General features: G+C 44.4%; 1 protein-coding gene across 4 annotated transcripts in view; it reads left to right on the top strand.

Annotated features, from left to right (window-relative positions):
* Positions 1–21,970, top strand: part of RNF20 (ring finger protein 20) — a 69,727-nt gene that overhangs the window by 44,850 nt on the left and 2,907 nt on the right. The window contains exons 1-18 of one of the 4 annotated variants that reach the window (XM_067553257.1): positions 1,999–2,199; positions 3,228–3,281; positions 5,404–5,564; positions 5,792–5,959; positions 6,065–6,212; positions 6,394–6,576; positions 7,744–7,862; positions 8,874–9,020; positions 9,301–9,378; positions 9,729–9,848; positions 11,328–11,507; positions 11,735–11,870; positions 15,649–15,770; positions 16,168–16,556; positions 17,130–17,247; positions 19,598–19,747; positions 20,927–21,139; positions 21,800–21,925. In XM_067553257.1, coding sequence (XP_067409358.1) covers positions 5,436–5,564; positions 5,792–5,959; positions 6,065–6,212; positions 6,394–6,576; positions 7,744–7,862; positions 8,874–9,020; positions 9,301–9,378; positions 9,729–9,848; positions 11,328–11,507; positions 11,735–11,870; positions 15,649–15,770; positions 16,168–16,556; positions 17,130–17,247; positions 19,598–19,747; positions 20,927–21,139; positions 21,800–21,925 — 2,526 coding nt within the window. In that variant the 5' untranslated portion in view covers positions 1,999–2,199; positions 3,228–3,281; positions 5,404–5,435. Of the gene's footprint in view, positions 1–1,998; positions 2,200–2,470; positions 2,505–3,227; positions 3,282–5,403; positions 5,565–5,791; positions 5,960–6,064; positions 6,213–6,393; positions 6,577–7,743; positions 7,863–8,873; positions 9,021–9,300; positions 9,379–9,728; positions 9,849–11,327; positions 11,508–11,734; positions 11,871–15,648; positions 15,771–16,167; positions 16,557–17,129; positions 17,248–19,597; positions 19,748–20,926; positions 21,140–21,799; positions 21,926–21,970 lie in introns of those variants that run through there. The other 3 variants (XM_067553256.1, XM_067553259.1, XM_067553258.1) reach the window with 3 other exon arrangements.

A 21,970-nucleotide genomic window follows, 5' to 3' on the forward strand; every position in this document is an offset into this window, starting at 1 on the left:
CTCTTCTATGTTCATACTAGAGAAGGCAGATTGAAGAAGTACACTTTGCACTTAGAGTGAGGTTTGTGATGGTCCTTTGTTCCTATGAATGTTCATGCCACAGCCTCAGATCAGTCCCCGAGAAAGCTCTATCTCCTGCACAGATGAGTTTTCTCCTTTCTTGATTACTTTCGGGGGAGCTGAGGATTCTCAGTATCTCATGGGATGGCAGAATGTAACTACCAGAATGAGATTTGGGAGGCAGATGGTAATTAAATGAATTGGAATTTCTCTAGCATGTAAGTGGTAACACACTTATTGTAACATAAAGTGCCAAGTGAGATCTGCCTACTATATAACAGAAATTAAAAATGCTTCTCTGTCCTCTGAATGTAAGACAGACTGTATTATAATCACATGATATTGAACAATGATACACTCTCCTCTGGAGTGCTGGCTTTGTCTCTCTTAAGAAAGGCATATAACAGACTGAAAAGGTCCAGAGAACATCATTGAAGATGGGTTCAGTGGGACTTTCACATGAGGCACTGCAAAAACTAGGATTATTTAGCTTTGAAAGAAGAAGTGTTATAGAGGACATCACTTGATTACGAAAGATACAGTAAAAACGGATCATTCTTATATGATCCCATAATAAAAAAAAAAGGTTAGTTCTTAATGAAGTTAGGAGCAAAACAGTTTACAACAAAAAGAAATATTTCTTTATAGTTGGATTTTTAACAAAGGCTGGATAACGTCATAGCCACTAATAACATGCATGATAAAATAAGGATAATCAAAACTCAAGCTCCAGTCTCTAGGTGATCTGTGCAGATTGCGGTTTGTCTTCCTCTGAAATAATAGGCATAGAGCTAAAAGAGGGAGGAACTAGATTTAAAAAACAAATAGCTCAGTTTTCTATGGCAAGTCCTATGTTCTAGTTAACCGCAGTAATAACATTAGCACTTGCATGTTCAGTTCCCTGCACAAACATTAATTAATCCTCACAACATTCCTGTCATGTTCGTTATTGCATTGCACTGTGGATGTGGGAATCGAAGGCACAGAGAGGTGAACTGACTTGCCCACCGTCACAGAACAAGTCTCGGCTGATCTAGATTCTTATGTTTCCTACTGCTGTCCTCTGGCCCCTCATTTGCTTCACACATTGTCAACAGACAGGTTTGAGTTTTCATCTGAAAGGTGGCATCTCTCCTTGTGCAATGCCTGCTAGCACTATGCCGGTCCATTGCTTCAGTGCTGACTCAGAGGGAAGTCTGCCACCTGCTGAATTATATTGCACAATGCAATTTGATTTAATTCCCAATAAATGGTCAAATAAACGTGCTGTCATCATATTAACCACGTAGCTACAACCCTTCTATTCTCCCCTCGTGTATCTCCCTTCACCTTGGTTTGCCTGTTTTGCTACCACATAGCTGCAGGGTCCAGTGAATACTGAGGGCCAGGGAACATGAGGAACATACACTCAGATCCTTCAAAGTATTTAGGCTCCTCACTTCCATTGATTTCAATTAGAAGAATTCCAGAGGGTAGCCGTGTTAGTCTGTATACAGAAAACAACGAAAGATCTGTAGCACTTTAAAGACTAACAAATTTAATTTCAGTAGGCATAAGCTTTCGTGGATTGCACCCCACTTCTCTCCTTGTTTTTATTGATTTCAATGTATTAGAAGACCTGGGCCATGTGGTCAAACCTCACCCCATTCTTCCCATCGCCTGCTCTAGGTGCTACCCCGCCACTCAGTACTTTGGTTTGGGAGGCAGCACTGAAAAAATGCCCTTGAATGAAAGGCACTTTGATGTCAAACAAGTAAAAACCAATGAGAGATGGCAGCCATGGCAACTAAGGGCAGAAATGGCTTCAAAGCCTATAGAAGATAAAGGGCAATGGCAGCCATGTTTACTAAGGGCAGATTAGCTCAGTTTGTGGAAGGAAATGCGCGACGGCAGCCATGTTTACTAAGGGCAGACGGGCTTTCCAGCCTGTGGAAGGAAATGCGCGGCGGCCGCCATGTTTACTAAGGGCAGACGGGCTTTCTAGCCTGTGGAAGGAAATGTGCGGCGGCCGCCATGTTTACTAAGGGCACGTCGCCGGGCGACAAACTACCTGAAGCTGGCGGGGCGGGGATTGGTTGAGCTGCTGTCACCGACGAACCGCTTCCTGCTGCCGGCAGGGTCCGGGCTGGGAGGCAGGAGGTGAGGCCCAGTGGCCGGGCTGGAGGCGGCTCAGTGGGGAGGGCGGGGGCGCGGAGCTCGCTTGGGGGGCAGGGCGGGTAGTGGCGGCGGCGGCGCGGCTCGGTCCCCCGGTGGGTCGCTGTGTGAGGCGGGGGGCTGAGTGCCTGGGCTGGGGGAGTGTCGGGGGCCCGGCCCGGCCCGGCCCGGCCCTGGACGGGGCGGTCGGGGGGGCAGAGGAAGGGGGCTCGGCCCTGGCCTGGAGAAGGGGGGGCGGGGCTCAGCCGAGTGTCAGCGGGAGAAGGAGGGAACTCGACCCCTGGGGCAGGGTGAGTATCAGGTCCCTGGGGGGTGCAGGGGTCAGCCCCTGCTCCGCCTGCACTGGCGGCGGGGGTGGGGTGCGAGTCAGTATCAGCTCTGTCGCTGGTCGGGTGGGTGGGGTGATTAGATCAGTGGGGTGTCTGTCAGTCCCTGCTGGGTGTGTGGTGATGGGCATATCACCTGGGAGGGCAGGGGAGGGGAGGGACAAGTCATTTCCGCAAGGGCTGGTTTTCTGTGGGCCTGGTGGTTCGTCTTAACAACGCTCTCTGTGGAAAAACAACCCCTTCCCTCCCCCCATAACAAAAATACGCTCTGCTGAAAAAGGGGCCTTCGTTAAACACGAGAAACTGAAAATCTTCCTTAATTCACATGGTAGAAAGAGAAAGGGGGTGGGAAAGACTTGAACTCACAGACATTGGATATTTCAAGGCTCTTTCTATGGAGATTTAAAGGACTGTGTGGACCTGCTGTCACACTCTGTATGAAAGGGACTTCAAAACCTGAGACACTTAAAAGGGTCACTGTCAAGTTAAAAATAGCACATTGCACAATAAGGCTCTGATTCAGCAAAGCACTGAATGCACATGCTGAATTGCAAACATATGTGAGCAGAGTTGTAGCCTAATTTCTTGGCTGTATTAGAAATACCACTGTAAATGATTAAAATGGAAAGAAGTTTAAAAACTATTTGTTTATGCTACCTGTTTTATTTACCTTTGTCTTTTGTTCAGCTTGTAGGTAGAGGCACGTATTCAGCTCCTGTGAATGGGATCAGCATCAGAGAGGTCAGTTGAACTGTGCCCATTTACACTATCTGAGAATCTGGCCTTGAAAATTGGCTAGTCTGTTTCGTGCACTAGCACAGTGCTGCAATGTTTGGGTTAAAAACACTTCTGTTCCGGGAAATGTTTATTGGTTTGTTTGTTTTTGTTTTTTAATTCCAGTGGAGGGGAAAACCTATAATAGAAATGGTGGTCTTGAGTTTTGCAGATTATTATTTTTAAAATTATTTTTGGGCCAAATTTAAACTGTGTGTGTCCCTTTAAATGTATCATTGAAAAACCCATAGCAAAATCCTTCATAAGATGGACAAACTATGAAAACCTGTTCATACCATCTCCTTTCAATTTAGTAGGACTTGTTGAGTCTCTACCTGTCTTTACATCAAGTGACCATTATAGGCTTTGTCCTGTTAGGCACTGAGCACCCTCAACTCCCACTGACTTCAGTGGGCATTGGATCTGACTATGGTGAGAGAAATTTCATCAACAAGGATCGTAATGGTGCCATTTCCCTGATGCAGCCTCATAGACTTTCCCACCAATTCTCTTAAAAATGCAACTTAGGGTTATTTTTAAAAGCAATGAGATATGGGGAGGCCAAGGACAGAGCAGGCACAGAGGCTGTGACATATTCTTTCTTGGATCTGGATGTGATCCCTCCTGCTCAGAGGTGGGAAAGTGTAGGAAAACATGCTACTGCTGTCTGCATGTGCTGGAGGATTTCAGTCTTCAGAGCCATCAAGTCACTAGCATGAGGTTCAAATGGCCCCACCCCATTCACATGCACTTGATTTAAAAGCAGTAAGATGTAGGGAAACTCTGTGATTACACAGGCTACTTCCACCAAGTTGTGGTGTGTTTGCTGCAGGAAGTCTCCACCACTTCCTTTCTCAACGGGTAGGTCAAGGAGTATTAATAATCTTGTAAAAAGCAGTAGGTATCAGTGGAGTTAAAAGGAATATCCTCATATTTTCTGTCCAGTGTTCCTATTTATAGCCTTCAGATGTTGGCAGATATGAAAAGATCTACTGCTGCGTTTTGCCTGTGCACTTAATCCTGAGCCGCAGCATTTCCTTCTAGCGCAGTAGAGTCTAGCACAATAGAGTCAGACTGTGTGGTAGACATATGGGGTATAAGGAGGAGTCTTCCCAAACCCTTTAGTCCTGAGTCCAATAAAAAATTAGAAGGTGAGAATCCTGGTGGGGAACATCACTGTACCAATCCCCTGCTACATCTGAGACCCCTTTCTGTTCTCCTTTGAAAGCCATCAGATGGAGTTGTTCTGTCCCTGTCTTTGTTGTTTGTTGATATTTTTATGATTGATCTTAAATAAAAGATTTTTTAAAAATGCACCAATTGAAATAAAAATGGAGAGAAACAAGTAAAATGTATTTATATAATGAGCAATTAACATTTAAATATCTATATTGTTGTAGGCCCAGTCAAGAAAAGCTCCATTATGCTGAGCACTGTACAAACATGTAAGATGCAATCCTTGCCCAAAGAGCTTATAATATAATATTCAAGTCTTGACAGTGGTCTCAGCACGGTCTAAGACAGAAGAAAATACAGCCTCTGTCCCAAAGAGCTTACAGTTAAAATAAAAAATGAATAATACATAGCTCTTATATATCACTTTTCAGCAGCAGATCTCAAAGCATTTTAAAAAGTATTCTTAGGTTTCTTTGAACGAACAACTCAAAGCTACATGACCATATCCACTTGCAAAGCTCTAACTTACTTCTAATGTTGCAGGGTATTCTCTCCAGGAGGCTGATCCCAAAGACCATTGGAATCGATAGTCTTTCAATAAGGCGTTAACGGAGTTTGAGGTTTTGTTCTGAACTTGTTGGAGTAATATCTTTTTATTCTAGTATCTCATCACACATTGTTCTGACATTCATAATATTAGCTCAGCCAATTTCTTTTTATGTTTACTTTAAATCCATACCCTCTAAATCCTTCCTGGGTTATAATTCTGGTGTATACAATCTGCTGTTGTGTTTTGTTTTCCTCTGGTGTGTAGGGCATGCAGCTACCATGGTGACAGGCATGTTAGAAATCCCTAAAATAGTACTGGTTATATGGGGACATGATTTTTTTAAACTTGTTCTTTGTGTTTCAGGAAGAGCTGGGAATCTCCACTCTTTACGCACAATGTCTGGGATCGGCAACAAGCGGGCGGCGGCAGAGCCTGGCCCCTCTGTGCCCCCAGAGAAAAAGGCAGGGGTTGAAGACTCAGGAACCACAGTGGAAACCATTAAGTTAGGGGGTGTTTCCTCAACGGTATGCATATCTACAGTTCCCCACTTACCCTCTTCCTTAATGAACCCTCAACTCATTGATCCTAGCCATGTCCTGCAAGTAATACAACCATCCTCCTCACCTCCACCATGTTGTTTTGTTTTCGTCACTCAAGCTCAAAGTTCTTGCTCAAAGGCCCTTTTATAGAAAGGGGTAGAACAGGCCTGTGCTGCATTAACTGCAGTGATGTGACTCTCACCTCTGCACAGGAGGAGCTGGACATTCGGACGCTGCAGACCAAGAACCGAAAGCTGGCGGAGATGCTCGACCAGCGACAGGCCATCGAGGATGAACTGCGCGAGCATATTGAGAAGCTTGAGCGGCGGCAGGCCACCGATGATGCCTCTCTGTTGATTGTCAACCGCTACTGGAGTCAGGTCCGTGGCATGCCCAGTTGAACTGTCTTGTTCTTTCTGTTACCCTGTCTCATTAACTCTGATGCTGTGTAAGTTATTAATCTTCTCATTTGTCCTTTTTTCCAGTTTGATGAAAATATTCGTATCATTCTGAAACGCTGTGACCTGGAGCAAGGTCTTGGAGATCTTCTGTCTGAACGAAAAGCCCTGGTGGTACCAGAACCAGAACCAGACTCAGACAGCAACCAGGAACGTAAGGATGATAGGGAGCGAGGTGAGGGTTGTGCCATGTAGTATGTTGTCTTTAGCAGATTGGGAAGATGGACTTCGTTGTGGGGATGTGTTGATGTTCTGGGCCCTATGGGAGAATGAATGATTTGCAGATACTGGTGACTACTTCTCCCACTGCACACAAGTGTACTCTCCCATTTTCTTCATCTCTTTCTGTCTCCCAGGGGAAGGGCTGGAGCCAGCATTCTCCTTCCTAGCCACCCTGGCCAGCAGTACCAGTGAGGAGATGGAGTCTCAGCTGCAGGAGCGTGTGGAGTCCTCCCGCCGAGCTGTCGCCCAAATTGTGACAAAGTATGACAAGCTTCAGGAGAAGATGGACATGCTGTCCCACAAGTTAAATAGTGGAGGTATGACCGAGCTGGTAGACTGTGAGGGCCTACGCTCTCAAATCCCAACTTCCTTAACACATGGAGTCAGGGATGAGCTTGTTCCTGCCCTGGAAATGGAAAGGGCCAGATTTTTCCACTCTGACTTAAGCATCAAAATGAAAAGGCCAGGTTTTCCAAAGCACTCAGCACTCATCAGCTCCATTGAGAACGATGGGGTCTGTTGGCTGCTAAACTCTGCTGAAAATCTGTCCCTCAGTGATAAAGTCCTCCTTCAGATAGTTTAAACTACTTCAATTGAGAACTGTGCCTTGTATATGGGGTGTTGGGGGAGGGCATCTCTAGTGCGGAATCACCTAACATACTTATCCACTTGGAAACACTCAAGTTCCAGTGGAACCTTCTAACCCTGATGTAATCTGCCACTACACAGAAGCTGCTGCCAAGACCAGCAGTGTGGAAATTATATCAGCAGTGGGAACAATGGAAACTGGTACCAGCTTCCTTCCATTCACAATTCACCAGGGGTGTGGGCTGTTGGAGGAGGACAGTTATTGGATTCCCTGTCGTTTGGGGGCAATAATTAACCTGGACAAGATATTAGCTGCCTGATTCCTTTGGTACGTTATTTGACACAGAGATGGATGGTACCCACATAGTGCTGAGAGAAGATTGCAAATTCCAATCTGAACTGTGGGGCTAATTCCTTGAAAAGTTTCTTCGTGTAAGGTTCAAATAAATCAAACAAAATTCTGCAAAAGCAGCTGAGATTTATATGTCTTTCACTTCAGATTAAAAAGTGGTTCACTCAGGTTCACTTAATTCCTAGGCTAGGTTTCCTGAAAAGTCTGTGAAGCTGGCCTGTGTTTTGAGTTTGTATGTTTAGGAAAGCCTCACTCAGCTCTGCACAACAATGAATTCTTGCTCTGTGCATAATTTCACCACTGCCCAGCTGGGCCTAAATGTTGCTGTACACATAGTATTTGGGAGCCTGCTAATTGGAATGGCATAATAGACAAGAATTAAGGATGGAGTGACTGTCTTGTTTCAGATTCCCCTCCCTTCTCTTTTCACCATCCTATATAGGTTTATTATATTGTTCCCCCTTCCCCTTCACTTGCTGATTGCTGAATTGAAGACACTCGTCCATGACTCCCTTTTCATTTCCTTCCCCCCCACCGCCTTCAGATGCGTCACTGGTGGATGAAGCGGTCCAGGAACTAAATTCCTACCTTGCCCATGAAAATGGGCGGTTGCAGGAGCTGGCTGATCTCCTACAGGAAAAGCACCGAATTATGTCTCAGGAGGTACAAGAAGGAAAAACGGAATCCATCTGTCTGGTTGCTTATTTGATCCCTGTCTGGAATACTCAACAATTCTGGTTATTGTATCATAGGAGGCATGTTATTGCCATGGAGAGGGTGAACTATAGAGCACCAGGGATGATTAGGTCTGAAGAATTGAAGTTCTGAGCAAAGGTTAAGGGAGAAGTTATTAGTTTTGGAGAATTGTAATGTGCAGTGTACTTCTGTGTGATTCTGGTGCAGAATCATGTCATCAAGTAACTGGTGAACTTGACTAAAGCAATAAACTGATAAATCCAGGTGTTAGAGGGATACCTGAATTTATTGCTAGAAGAAAAGGGGATTGAAGGCATAGTGGGTGGGGGAGGGACAGGAAATCAGGGAGGTGTGACTAAGATGTTCTTAAAAACTGCTGGTAGATTGGAGCTGATGTTTTTCTGTTCTGGTGGTTATTTGAGTTATAAGAGCCTTCATTACAAAATTATTCTAGCCCTCAAGGGGTATGAATTACTAGCCAGTTTTTCCTTCTGAAATGTCAGCTCTTGAACTTCCAGTTCTCATTAACCATTTAGAATGCTGGCCTTCTTCACACTCTGTCAGATGAACACTCAAGGGGTGTGTGTAAGAAACAATGACAAATATTTAAATACTGAACTCAGTGCCTCATATATAATGCATTTAGGCAGGTGCCACCTAACTCCACCAAAAGCCACAGGCTTCTTGAACTTCTCCACTTCCCATTTTTCCTTCACTGCCCTACTGGGCTTGTCTGGTCTGAATTTCTGAACCGCTGTGAGTGGCATCCTGCCCCTTTTCTCAAAGTGACTCCTGAGCAAAATACAGATGCTCTCTGGCCACGTACGCTGTGGAATTGCTGAAAACTAAAAGTAAATGGATCCAGGCAAGACTGAGTGAATGAAGTTAGTGCTGGGCAATCCTGGAAGGCTGTGAATATCTGTATCAGACACTGCTTCTTATCCTAACCCATGCTCCCCCTTTGTTCTTTGGCTGCAGTTCTCCAAGTTGCAGGAGAAAGTAGAGATGGCAGAGTCGCGGGTGTCTGTGCTGGAGACCATGATTGATGACCTTCAGTGGGATATTGACAAGATCCGCAAGAGAGAGCAGCGGCTCAACCGCCACCTGGCAGATGTGCTGGAACGGGTAATCACCAAGCCCTTTGAAAGGAGAGCCAGGGTTAGAGCAGCTTGGACCTCAGTAACATCAGTTAACAACAGCTTCATAGGGAGTATTGCTGAGAGAAAGAGAGGGGAATCTTTATGGAGCCTTCCTCTACCTTACTAAACCACTGCTAATTGGAATGGCATAATAGACATGAGCTAAGGATGGAGCGACTGTCTTCTGTTTAATGCTTCAATTCTGCCCCACTCGCTAAACCGTTTGCACAAACACTTTTATTGCAAAATCTTCATCCTCATTGCAGGTGAATTCAAAAGGTTACAAGGTGTATGGAGCTGGGAGCAGCCTCTACGGGGGTACGATCACCATCAATGCTCGCAAGGTAAAATCTAAGGCCATGGGGTTGGCGGGGTGAGGGGATGGAGAGGAAGGATGGTTCAGTGGTTAGGGCAGTAGCCTAGACTGGGAAGACCCGAGTTTGAGTCCCTGCTATGCCACAGACTCCCTATGTGACCTCTGGCAAGTCACTTAGCCTCTCTGGGCATCAATTCCCAATCTCTAAAACAAGGATAATAGCATTGCATTGCACATGTCACAGGGGAGTTGTGAGGGTAAAAATATTAGACTGTGAGGTGCTCTGATATTATTGTAATTGGGGCCATCTGAGTACTGTCGATAGATGCAAAATGGGTTTTTTTAAAAATAAATTAAACTCCTGTGTTTCTCCTTCAGTTTGAGGAAATGAACGCTGAGCTGGAGGAGAACAAGGAGCTGGCTGGGAACCGCCTCAGTGAGCTGGAAAAATTGCGCCAGGATCTCGAGGAGGTGACGACACAGAATGAGAAACTCAAGGTAGGAGCGGAGTTCTCTGGGGAGAGTGAAGGCAGATGGATGTGATTGGCTTCTCTCTGTCACTCTCTGTTGAATCTATGTAAAGTATCTTTAGTTGCTTCTGTGAAGCGAGGCTTTCTGGTCAGTCCGTGTCTCTGTTTCAGGCACACACTCTGTGCTTAGGTTTTCTTTTACATGCAGTAGGCTGGGATGGTAATGGGAACCTGGGGCTTTTCTGTGACTGGCATTCCTGGTGCACTGGTGACGCCATGTGGTCAATGAAGAGCATTATAGATGTCACTGTTTCCTGTTCTTTGTTTTGGTTTCATCCATTCACTACCTCTTCAGTGACCACTCATCAATACTAACAATTAAGCATAAGATTGTCATGAAAGTCATGGATTCCGTGACTTTGAGATCTCTGTGATATTTTCTGCTTCAGCCCTGGGGTGGCAGGCCGAAGCTTTCGGCTGGCAGGACCCCTTGCAACTGCTCTCAGCTGCCACTGCGGGCGGCAGGGCCTCCCCCTTTCCACCGCAGGGCTTGGGCTCTCTGCCCTCCCTCCTCCCCCTTCGGGTTTCAGTCCTACCCCTGACAGCCCCTTTTTGTCAAAGGCTTTTTTTTGGTAAAAGTCCGGGACAGGCCATGGGAATCATGGGCTTCTGTGACTTTTTGTTTATAACCTGTGACCTGTCACTGACTTTTACTAAAAATAACTGTGACAAAATCTTAACCTTACTAATAACTGCCCCGGCGGGCAGGGGTTACCTTTTTCCCCCAGCTCATAGCTTTGTTTGTGGGGAACTAATGCAGAGCTCAATGACCAACAAATCCAATTATCTGACCGAGAGAGAGAGAGTAGTGAATGGAAGTGAAAGAGAGTAGAAAAGGGTTTAGAGCTTCTGCAATGAGTAGAACAAACTGACTCATAGAACTGTTCCAACTTGATGCTACTACATTTTAAAGATCTATTTTTTTGTTTGTTTGTTTTTCAAAATTGCTTACACTGCTGCCTCTGTGAAATGAGTTCCTAATTTCAGTCTGGTTCTTGGTTGTCCACATTGCAGAAATCACCTCCACCTCCCCCCCCATAACTGACACTGTGGGTGACAGGAAGATCAAAGAATGAATGGGTCAGGAGACTGAGTTATCTCCTAGAGTTGGCATATCGAGGTCCAGATCCAGGCATGTTAGCTGTGTGGTGAAGGGAAGTTTACCATGCTGCTGTCTGTGCTGTAACGCTGGACTCCAGGCTGTTAATCTAGTACCTTTCATCAGGACTGAATTCATACAGATAAAAAAACTCCTGCATGGCATGGTTCACAAAGCCATTATCTTGCCCTATGGAAATTCTGTCTAGTCAAAGGAATGAAGTGGATGTAGAGAGAGAATGGGGTTTGGAGTTCTGTTATCTCCCTGTGTTTGGCATCCACTCTATGGTAACATTTCTTTCCTCTCCGCTTCTATGCTTTTCTTCATGGGCTGTGTGTTTCTGCCCAGGTGGAATTGCGGAGAGCGGTGGAAGAGGCTGTGAAGGAGACCCCAGAGTACCGCTGCATGCAGTCCCAGTTCTCTGTCCTGTATAATGAGAGCCTCCAGCTGAAGGCGCATCTGGATGAGGCTCGCACTCTGCTTCACGGCACTCGCAGCACACACCAGCGCCAGGTGGAACTCATTGAGGTAACCATCTCGTTGGTCCGTCCCCTCCTGTTTGAGATCTCCCACTGTACCCTAGTCCTCTGACTGGCCTTGTAGTGGACCGAGCACTCTGCAGTGGAATTTACAGGCTCAGTTGCTCTGTTTTTTAGGAGGGTAGTAATCCTGCCCTCTTTTATAGAAGCAGGGCGATGAGGACATGAGACACCTGGATCACAGCACTAATCTCTCTGTCCCCTCTTGCTCCCCAGCGGGATGAGGTCAGCCTCCATAAGAAGCTGCGCACAGAGGTGATTCAGCTAGAGGACACTCTGGCACAGGTCCGCAAGGAATATGAGATGCTGAGGATAGAGTTTGAACAGACACTTGCTGCCAATGAACAAGCAGGTACCAAGTCTCTTTCCGATGTGTTAACTTTTGTTTGTAAACAGAGATTGCATTTCAGAAAGCTAAGGCACAAAATGAGTCACGACTAGCAAGGGACATAAAAACCAATGAAAAGAGGTTCTAAAAATACATTAGAAGTAAGAGAGTGATGAAGGAAAGTGTTGGTCCACTACTTAATGGGAAAGGAGAGCAAATAACAGATGACCCAGAGGCCTAGTCTACACTGCCTCTGGCAGTCAACAAGAGATACACAAGATACATAAAGAAGCGTGCGTATCTCCTGTCGACTTACTTAGTGGCGTCTCCACTGCGCTGCATCAATGGGAGACGCCCTCCGGTCAGTGCAGCCTTACTCCTTTTATGGTGGGGGGGTGGATTAATTGCATCGACCGGAGAACACTTTCGGGATCGATTGAGCCAGGTCTCCGCTGCCTGCTCACTTGATCCCGCTGCATCTATCCCTGCAGCCCCGGCAGTGTAGACATACCCAGAGAAAGCTTACAGCCTTCACTTTAACTGTGACCAAATGCTTAACATTATTAGTATTAACAAGGAAGAAGGTTCTCGGGTAAGAATAGGCAAAGAACAAATTAAAGAATTCATAGATAATTTAGATATATTCAAATTAGCCAGGCATGGTTAAATTCACCCTGGGGTACTTAATATCTGAATCTTTTAATGATTATCTTTGAGAACTCCTAGAGAATGGGTGAGGTCCCAGAGGCCTGGAGAAGAACGAACATAGTACCTATATTCAAAAAAGGGAAGAAGGAAGACCTGGGGAATTATAGACCAGTCAGCTGAACTTTGATACCTGGAAAGAAATTGGAACAAAGTGTTCAACAGTATGTTCAAACCTGGCAGATAATAAGTAATAGGCAACGTGGATTTGTCAAAAACAAATTATCCCAAACCAATCTAATTTCCTTCTTTGACAGGGTAACTGCCCTAGTGGATGGGAGGAGGCAATAGATGTGATATGATATATAGGTGGACTTTCATAAGGCTTTTGACGTTGTCCCACATGACTTTCTCATAAGTAAACTAGGGAAATATGGTCTAGATGAAATTATTGTAAGGTGGCTTCACAAGTGATTGAAAGATCACAATCAAAGTGTAGTTATGAATCAGGCTACGAATCTGTCACTGAGGTCATGGATTCCGGGATTTTACGAGACTCCCGTGACTTCTTGAAGATTCCTGTAATTCAGCCCTGGGTGGCAGGGCTCGGGCTTCGGCTTCAATAAATCAGTGAATTATTGTTTGTTGCCCGCATCCTGTCCGTAACTTTTAATAAAAATATCCTTGCAAAAATCATAGCGTTGGTTATCAATGGTTCACTCTCATATTGGGAGGATGTATTTAGTGGCGTCCCAAGTGGGTCTGTCTTTGGTCTAGTACTATTCAATGTTTTCATGAATGAGGTGGAGCATATGCTGATAAAGCTTTCAGACTGCTGCGGACGGGGGATTGTAAGTACGTTGGAGGTCAGGATTAGAATTCAGAATGATCTTGATAAACTGGAGAATTTTGTTTGAAATCAACAAGATGAAAATCCAAGATGTTCAATGTACTACACTTAAGAACAAAAAATTAAATTCAAAACTACAAAATGGGGAATAATTGGCTAGGTGGTAGTACTGCTGAAAAGAGTCTGGAGTTACAGTGGATCACAGACTGAATGTAAGTCAAGAGTGTGATGCTGTTGCATAAAAGGCAAATGTTAATACATCCCAGAATGACAGGACTGCCACGTGTAAGATACCAGGAGATCATTGTTCTACTTGGCACCAGTGAGGCCTCAGAAGTAGTACTGTGTCCAGTTTTGGACACCACACTTTTTATGAAAGTTGCGAACAAACTGGAGAAAGTCCAGAGGAGAGCAACAAAAATAAAAGGGTTAGAAAACATGGCCTATGAGGAAAGATTGAAATAATTGGGAATGTTTAGTTTAGAGAAGAGAAGTCTGAGGAGGGATGTAACAGTCTTTAAATATGTAAAAGGTTGTTATAAAGAGGACAATGATCAGGTGTTCTCCATGTCCACCGAGGGTAGGACAAGAAGCAATTGGCTGAGTTTGCAGCAAGGGAAATTCAGGTTAGATATTAGGAAAAGCTTTATAACTATAGGGATAGTTGGGCAGTGTTAGGTTAGCTGAGGACTCATGCTTCACTTTAATACACAGCACTGAGATGGTTTTGTACTGAAACAGGAATAAGTTTATTAACAAAGAACAGAGATTAAAGTTATGCTAAGCAAGAATAAAAAAGACAAATATGGTTACAAATAAAACAAAAGAAAACATGCGTTCTAATGACTAAAACTTAATTTTAGCAAGTTATAATCTTTGTCTAGGCAATTTTCTGACTTCCATCAAGTTATCAGCATCCCTAACCCTCCGTACGAGGGTATCCAACTTTCACAGCCTCGAAGGGTTCCCCTCAGTGATTAGCTAAATAAAAGGTCTTTTGGTTCCCCTTAATTATTTAAAGTCCATTGTCCCTGACTCAAGAGCCAGGAAGGCTTTCTAGGATGCAGATTCTGTCCCCCAGCATGATTGTTAAATGGTTTTCTCCTCTACTTGTTTAGCTTGTTGACTGTTTACCTTATGTGTGTGAAGATACTTCCATTGTTCTCTGCCAGTAACGAAGTGCAATCAGACAAGCAAATCCATGTTTCTTTGTCTAGAGCAGGCTTGGTTCACGTGGTGCCTCCCAAACACATTTTAAAGAATAAATTTTTGATGCATCTGTAGAACTCTTTGTACACAACCCGTACATACGTCACACAATGATTTCCGGGACCAGCGTGTCACCAGTTTACATCTGATGCATTACATGACACATTTGAGATATATATATTATGACAACAGTAGATTGGGGCAATGAGTGTGTCAGGCCTGATGTGAGTAACAGTATGGGGGGACCCTCTGCTAGTTGACATTAAGGAGCTCTTGGAGTCACATTTGGATAAACACCTGTCAGGGTGCTTCCGCACAGGGGGATGGACTAGATGATCTCTTGAGGCCCTTTCCGGCCCCATATTACTGTGATTTCAGCAGAGTCCCTGTTTTGGAGCTTTCTCTGCTCTAGTTAAATATTTGCTTGCACTGTTCTGTCTCAGAAAAAAAACTCCTTAGGCATATAAGATGAACTGATGTCAAGTTATTTTCTGTCTTTCTGGCTGTGGCCAAATATTCTTACATGGATTTTCAGTGTATTTGGGAATTAGTTGGTTATTGGCCATGCAGAGATTGTGTAGGGAGAATATAATACTTCTTACACTATTGGAAGCTCTTTTACTGAGAGAGAGGATTTTGTCTAGGAAATTGGGCTTGCGTACTAGAACCCTGAGTTAGTTAACTTCCACCAGAGAGGGGCAAAATGGTATTTTTAACATAGCAATTAAATGATAAGAGACTTCTGATGAGGTAGAACTGCCTTCCCTATACTCAGATTCTCAATGGGAAGAAGAAATCTGTAAAGCAGTAATGCTGAGAGAGAAATAGGGTGGTGATTTTCAAGGAGAATGGTGGCAAACAGGACAAATATAGTTGTCTTCTGCATATGCAAAGCCACCGTGTCATGGAGCAGGGGGACGAGTCTTTCTCTGTGGCTATACCTGTCCCTCAAGTATTTCATTCACTTCTGGGTACATCACCAGAAAGATGCTAATACATTGGAAGGACTTTTCAAAATAAGAACAAAAATTCTCTGCGCTCTGGAGGGAAGAGCTGATTGTGCCTGTGGTAACTTGACTATGTGTGTGTTTTTTGTAGGTCCAATAAATCGGGAGATGCGTCACCTCATTAGTAGCCTTCAGAATCACAACCACCAGCTGAAGGGGGAGGTATTGAGGTACAAGCGCAAACTGAGGGAGGCCCAATCTGACCTGAGCAAGGTACCAGAGCTGGAGATGCTGGGAGGGAATGGGGAAAGTGGGGAGGGAGAAGAAATCTGCTACAGCAGAGCATAGGCTACCAGTTTGTCTCATAGTTTGCCTGTATAAATGTCTTTGTGGTGCCACAGGCTTCGGGAAAAGTATAGCAGGCCCCAGGGATAAACTGCACAGTTTTCCATTGGGCTCTACATTGCAACTTCATCTTGGATTCCCACCTCTGTCCATGGCTTTGTTCAGCTCTGTTAAAAGCTTTGCAAAAGCATTGCCTGTGGCATCTGTAAGGGGGACATGCAGAGGGAATCCCACGGGGGTGGCAGTGAGGAATGTGTTCTGGCTGAGAACTTCTCCCATTCAACTGGTTTGTTTCCCTTTGTGTCCTCCCCACTGCTCGCTCCAGACTCGCTCCCGCAGTGGGAGTGCCCTCCTGCAGTCCCAGTCCAGCACTGATGAGACCAAGGAGGAACCCCCAGAAGTCAAACAGGAGCCTGATGAGTCCTCTGCCCAGGCATCTGTGACCAAGGCCACCTCTGAGGATGCTGGTGATGCCAAGGCCAAGCGAGATGAAGAGGAGAGGGAGCGTGAGAGACGGGAGAAGGAGCGGGAACGTGAAAAGGAGAAAGAGAAGGAGAGAGAGCGGGAAAAGGAGAAGGAAAAAGAACGGGAGCGGGAGAAGCAGAAGCAGAAGGAGTCAGAGAAGGAGAGAGAGTCCACCAAGGAGAAGGGGAAGCATGAGGATGGGAGGAAGAAAGAGGCTGAAGTGATCAAGCAGCTGAAGACTGATCTCAAGTAAGAAGTACTGCTGAACCTCTCACTCCTATTTTCCAGCATCATGCCCTAATCTGGGGTGTCCAGGGAGCATAGCTAGAAAACCTTCATTACCATAATTAAGACACTAGTTTTTGGAGTTAAAAGGTAATTCTATTTCCTTGGGTCACTGGCATCAGGATTGTGCCCAGGGGACCCACAGTGGAGGTGGTATTTAGAGCCCTCCCACACAATCAGCAAACCTTACTGGTTGCAGATACCTAAAGGGATGGGGCTTGTCAGGTGCAGATTCCCCATCAAAGGCCATGCTCCTCCTTGTCTTTGATCAATGCCTGAGGTAAGTGCCTCTGCTGCTCTCTTTCCTTCCTAGTCTGAGTATGCTTTAGCGTGTCTCTGTACATCCTCCGATGTATGTTTCTGCATTGTTCCATGTACAATATGTAGATGTGCCCACGGTAAGATGAGCCCAGTAGTCACCCAGAAGCCAGCATTGGAGGATGTTGAGAGCATGATGTTCTCGCTTTCAGGAAGACAGCGTCACACCATAGTGTTTCTTCCAAATATTCACAGTGGTGTTTTTCTCACTGTTGCTAGGAAAGCCCAGGAGAGCCAGAAAGAAATGAAGTTGCTGTTAGACATGTACCGCTCTGCCCCAAAGGAGCAGAGAGACAAAGTTCAGCTCATGGCAGCTGAGAAGAAGGCCAAAGCAGAGGTAATCATGTCCCCTTTCTGTCCTCCTTTTTCTCTTGCCATCTGCTCTTGAAATGCTCTCCTCAAGCTTGTTATAGGGTTGTTGTTTCCTCTTCCTGACTCCAGAATGTCCCTCCCCTTTTTCCCTTTGTCAGACAGTTAAGGGTTGGGGCAGACTGGGTGTACAGGCAGAGGACTAGCCTTGGAATGGTTCTTCATCGTTGAGGTGTCCATTTGACTGATGATTCACTTGGCTACATTTTTTAAAAGGAATGTTGCTATCCAGCATGATGATGTGAATCTATTGGCCTTCTGGTGTGTATAAAAACAATAGAATGGTTTGAACAGCAAGGGGAAAAAGGAACTCTTCAGAGCTCCCTGAAGGGGTAGAACTGGGAGTAGACGGATGAAAATTAAACTTGAATGTCCAGGGAGACATTTATTATAGTGCAGTCTGTTAGACTGTGAAAGAATAATCTCAAGGAAAAAGTTACAAGCCCCATCTCTTGAGGTATTTAAAACTAAATAATCAGACAAAAATTTGTGATTAAAAGTGAATAATATTATCCAAATGACCTGGCAGAGGGAATTTAGATAGGCAGAATGTAATTATCTGTATAGGATTTAACCAAGAGACAAAGGTTAATGTTCTTACTCTTTATTTATTTATTTATTTATTTATTTATTGTTATATATAAATTATTATTATAAAATTATAATTGTATATTATATATAAATTATAAAGTTTATTATACACACACACACACACATGTATGTGTATATATATAAAAAAGATAAAGGGACATGGAATGTTTAATGGAGATGGTGGTCAAGACGTCAGTTTATATCTCATCCTACAGATGGAATAAATGGGTCCAAAGAGCTAAAGGTGTTAACATGACCTTGTCCATGTTCAACATTACACAGTTTGGAAAAAGGTTTGGCATATACAGGGACCTCAGCCTGCTTAGTACCATGGCAACACACACCATTATTTTTTTTTTTACCTTTTATTAAAGATACAGAAAAAGGAAAAAGAGAGAGCACTAGCAATGTAAAGTATTAAGTAAGGCTTTTATTTTAACATAGCTTGTTTACTTCCCCTTAGAAAGAGAGTTTTTAGAAGGAAACGCCCCATTTGACAGTCTTTTAGATGGTGTTAAATATAGCAATAACTGTTCTTTTGGGGAAAAGAGAAGAAGTTAGTTGAGATGAGCTGGAGCTGTTGTTAAACTTCATTCTGTTTTCTTAAAGATAAACAAGATGCACACAAAAATGGGCAGGAAGAACAGCGGTGATAGAAAATGCAGCTTCTGTTTTTGGTATTAAGTTTTACTTGCAGCCTTGCAGCTGGAAAAACACAGGCACAGCACACAGTCGTATCAGCCACTTAGAGATCAATACTGGGCTGTTTTGGATATTGCTTTTAGTTGCCTCTCTGGTCACAGGCTTACAGCAATGTTGCAGAATATGCAGTCTTGATCAGCTAAGCCAAACTCTTATGAGACAGAAGATAAAAGGAGAGGAATAGGAAAGAAAAGAAATAAGACGGGGAAGGAAAAGGACGTGTGAGAGAGACAGCTTTATATCCCAGGTAGTGTTTGGGATTTAACCAGAGCCAGTGGAGGTAGCGATGTCATCTGCATCCCTTTCTTGGCCGGGTCTGGTCAGGACATTTCTCAGGAGTGGGGCAGCGAAGGCCTGGTGGAGTTACCATAGATCCTGGAGTCCCAGAAGATGCTGGTGAAGCTTGCTCTTTCTCCTTTCAGTTAGCAGTTGTCGCCCTTTGCTTTGCCTTTGCTAATTTTAACCCCCAAAGCCCTTTTGGGAACCAAAAGGGTGGCATAGCCATCCCGTTATTATTTTCTCCTTTTTAGGCCTAATTTCCAACACAGCAATTTTGAATCATTTATTTCCAGTGTCAAACTTTTTCTTGTTTACCAGGCATGATTTTAACACAGTCCTTGAGTTATATCAGTGGGCCTTTTTTGTTTGGATTCATTTAGTCTGTCTCTTTCCCTTTTCTGCACCTTTTTCCATCAACATTGATTATTATAGGCTACTATGAACTTTCACTCCTCGCAGTTAAGCTTACAGTTAGGGTAAATTTGTGGGCCAGTTATTACAGCAATACCTCCAGTAACATGATACCTCCTAACACCATGCTAGGGAACTGGACAAGATGATCAAATGGGTCTTTTCCCCTCCTTTTTTTTTAAAGGAGGTTTCTCCATGGTTTTAGAGAATTGTGGGGAAGGTTGATTCCTTAGCAGAGTCCTTCTTGCTGTTCTATTCCTAGCCTAGCCTCAGAGATCTTTCTCTCTTCCCCTTCCCCCCACCCTCCCATCTCATCCCTTTCCTCCTTGCTGTAGCTGGATGAGCTGAGGCAGAGGGTGAAGGACCTGGAGGACAAGGAGAAAAAAGAGAGTAAAAAAATGGCAGATGAGGATGCCCTGCGCAAGATCCGGGCAGTGGAGGAGCAAATCGAGTATCTGCAGAAGAAACTAGCCATGGCAAAGCAGGTGAGAGGAGATTATTAGAAATGCCTCTTAGTAGAGGCCTCTTGTGGGGCAAACCTTATCAGGAAATGGCTGGAATTAATTGAGAGAGAGCATTTATGCCTCATCCACCACCTCCATCCAATGTTATTCCAACTCTGCCTATGGCCATTTAAAGCAATATCATCATGGTGTTACTCTGACAGGGTGAGGAAAAAGTTAATTTCCACACACACACACACACACACAGCTAGAGCAGTACTGCTGAGGTGAATAATGCATTGGGTGAGTGATGAGATGGGAGAGTCAGTCTGCAGTGAGGTAGGATGGTGTTTCATTTTTAAATACACTTGGTTTACACAAAGTTTAGCCAAACAAGGACCTCAGGAAAATTTAGAGTGGATTAGTTAACTGCATTAAACACTTGTGTGGACACTCTCCTTCAGAGTTAAAGTGACCTTCATTCAGTTTAGCTTAATTCACTTTGGAATTAAGAGAAGACCACAGTTTATATGATTCAGAAATTGAAACAATAGCTGCAGTGTATATAACACAAGTATCAACATATAAAGAACAGCTACTTTGACTGATGGGGATAATTCTGCATTATGAATGCAGGATTGTGTGAGGGTAAATAGAGCACCAGTACTTGGGGCATGTCCCTGTTCCTTTTCGGTTAATAGTGGAGATCTTTGATTGGTCCCACTTGCCTGTTTCCTTTGTGAATTTTAAGATCGAGTTTATTTAGGGGACTGGATGGCTCAAGAGAGTAGTAATGAGCTATGGAGTCGTTGACTTGAGATTCATTGTTCTATATTCAAATTCAGCCCAAAGATGTTACTATTGGATGGCTGTTCATCAACTCAGGTCACTGGTCTCTGTCTAGTTCCTAGTGGAGAGGTGGCCATTAGCAGTTGGCTCTAACTTTCACCTTTTGTTGGTTTTCCTAGCACAGAAGTCAAGGGCTGAATGTCTATGGAGACTGAACTACCATCTGTCCCCTAATGGAGGACCCTCCATTTCAGTATTGTTACCTGTTGTTTGGTTAAAGAGAGGTTCTCATTCTCCAGGATGTTGATCTGCATCTTTCATCAACACTAAATTCTATTCCTTACAATAAAGGCAGGGGGTAATAGTGTTTCAGCACCGTATAGTGGAGGGGAAAAGACTGCAATTACAGAGTATTTTCTGTCTCGGTTCTAGGAGGAAGAGGCCTTGCTTTCAGAAATGGATGTCACCGGACAAGCCTTCGAGGATATGCAGGAGCAGAACATTCGCCTGATGCAGCAGTTGCGGGAGAAGGATGATGCCAACTTCAAGCTGATGTCAGAACGCATCAAGTCAAACCAAATCCATAAACTACTGAAGGAGGAGAAGGAGGAGCTGGCAGACCAGGTCCTGACCCTGAAGACACAGGTAACCAGAAGAGGGGTGATGGGAAGACACAATGGATAGGGAGATTCCTCCCCATGGACCAGGACAAGCTGCTCCTTAGACTTTAAAGGGATCCCGTGACTCTGTTTTAAACCTCTTCAATGGTGCATTGAGCTATGCAATAAGAGATTGTGTGTAAATGTGAAATTTCTTAGAGAGAGGTTCACCTCTACATGGGGATGAGAGAAGGAAAAGGGAAGGATCTTTTAATCACATGAGAAAAGGTGCTCCTAGATCTCCCTCCCATAGCCCTCTTCTTGGAGCCCAAATGGAAACATCCATTGCTATTGAATGATTCCACTAAGTGCTCTTCCAAAGGAGAGGGATAGATATGTTTAACAAACAGCTATGGGTGTTTGATAGCTGGGTTTATGAAGGTTCACCTCGGAGCTGTGGGAAAATGTCTGCTTGGTTGAATGTATAGTTTGACCTCTGTTGATTGTCCCCGTGTCTGCATCCTGAGAGAGAGAGAAGGGGTGGTGTAGGAGTGGGAGGAGAGAATACACGGTAACAGGGAAATGTGATGGTTGTAGCATATAGTTGTGGTATAGGGAGGAGGAGAGAATTCAAAGACAAAGTATCAGCAGCACACAGTTCTAATGTTTTTCTCTCCCTCCTCCTACCCCCCTCCCTCACTGGAAGGTGGATGCTCAGTTACAGGTTGTGCGGAAGCTGGAGGAAAAGGAACACCTGCTACAGAGCAATATTGGCACTGGGGAGAAAGAGCTAGGCCTCCGAACCCAGGCACTGGAGATGAACAAACGTAAGGTGAGACAGAGCTCTTGGATCACAAGACTGAGTTTTCTTCATCCT

This window comes from Emydura macquarii, unplaced genomic scaffold (assembly GCF_026122565.2).
Source record: "Emydura macquarii macquarii isolate MOO-44397 ecotype Brisbane River unplaced genomic scaffold, CSIRO-AGI_Emac_v2 contig_1451, whole genome shotgun sequence".
Classification (NCBI taxonomy): Eukaryota; Metazoa; Chordata; order Testudines; family Chelidae; genus Emydura; species Emydura macquarii.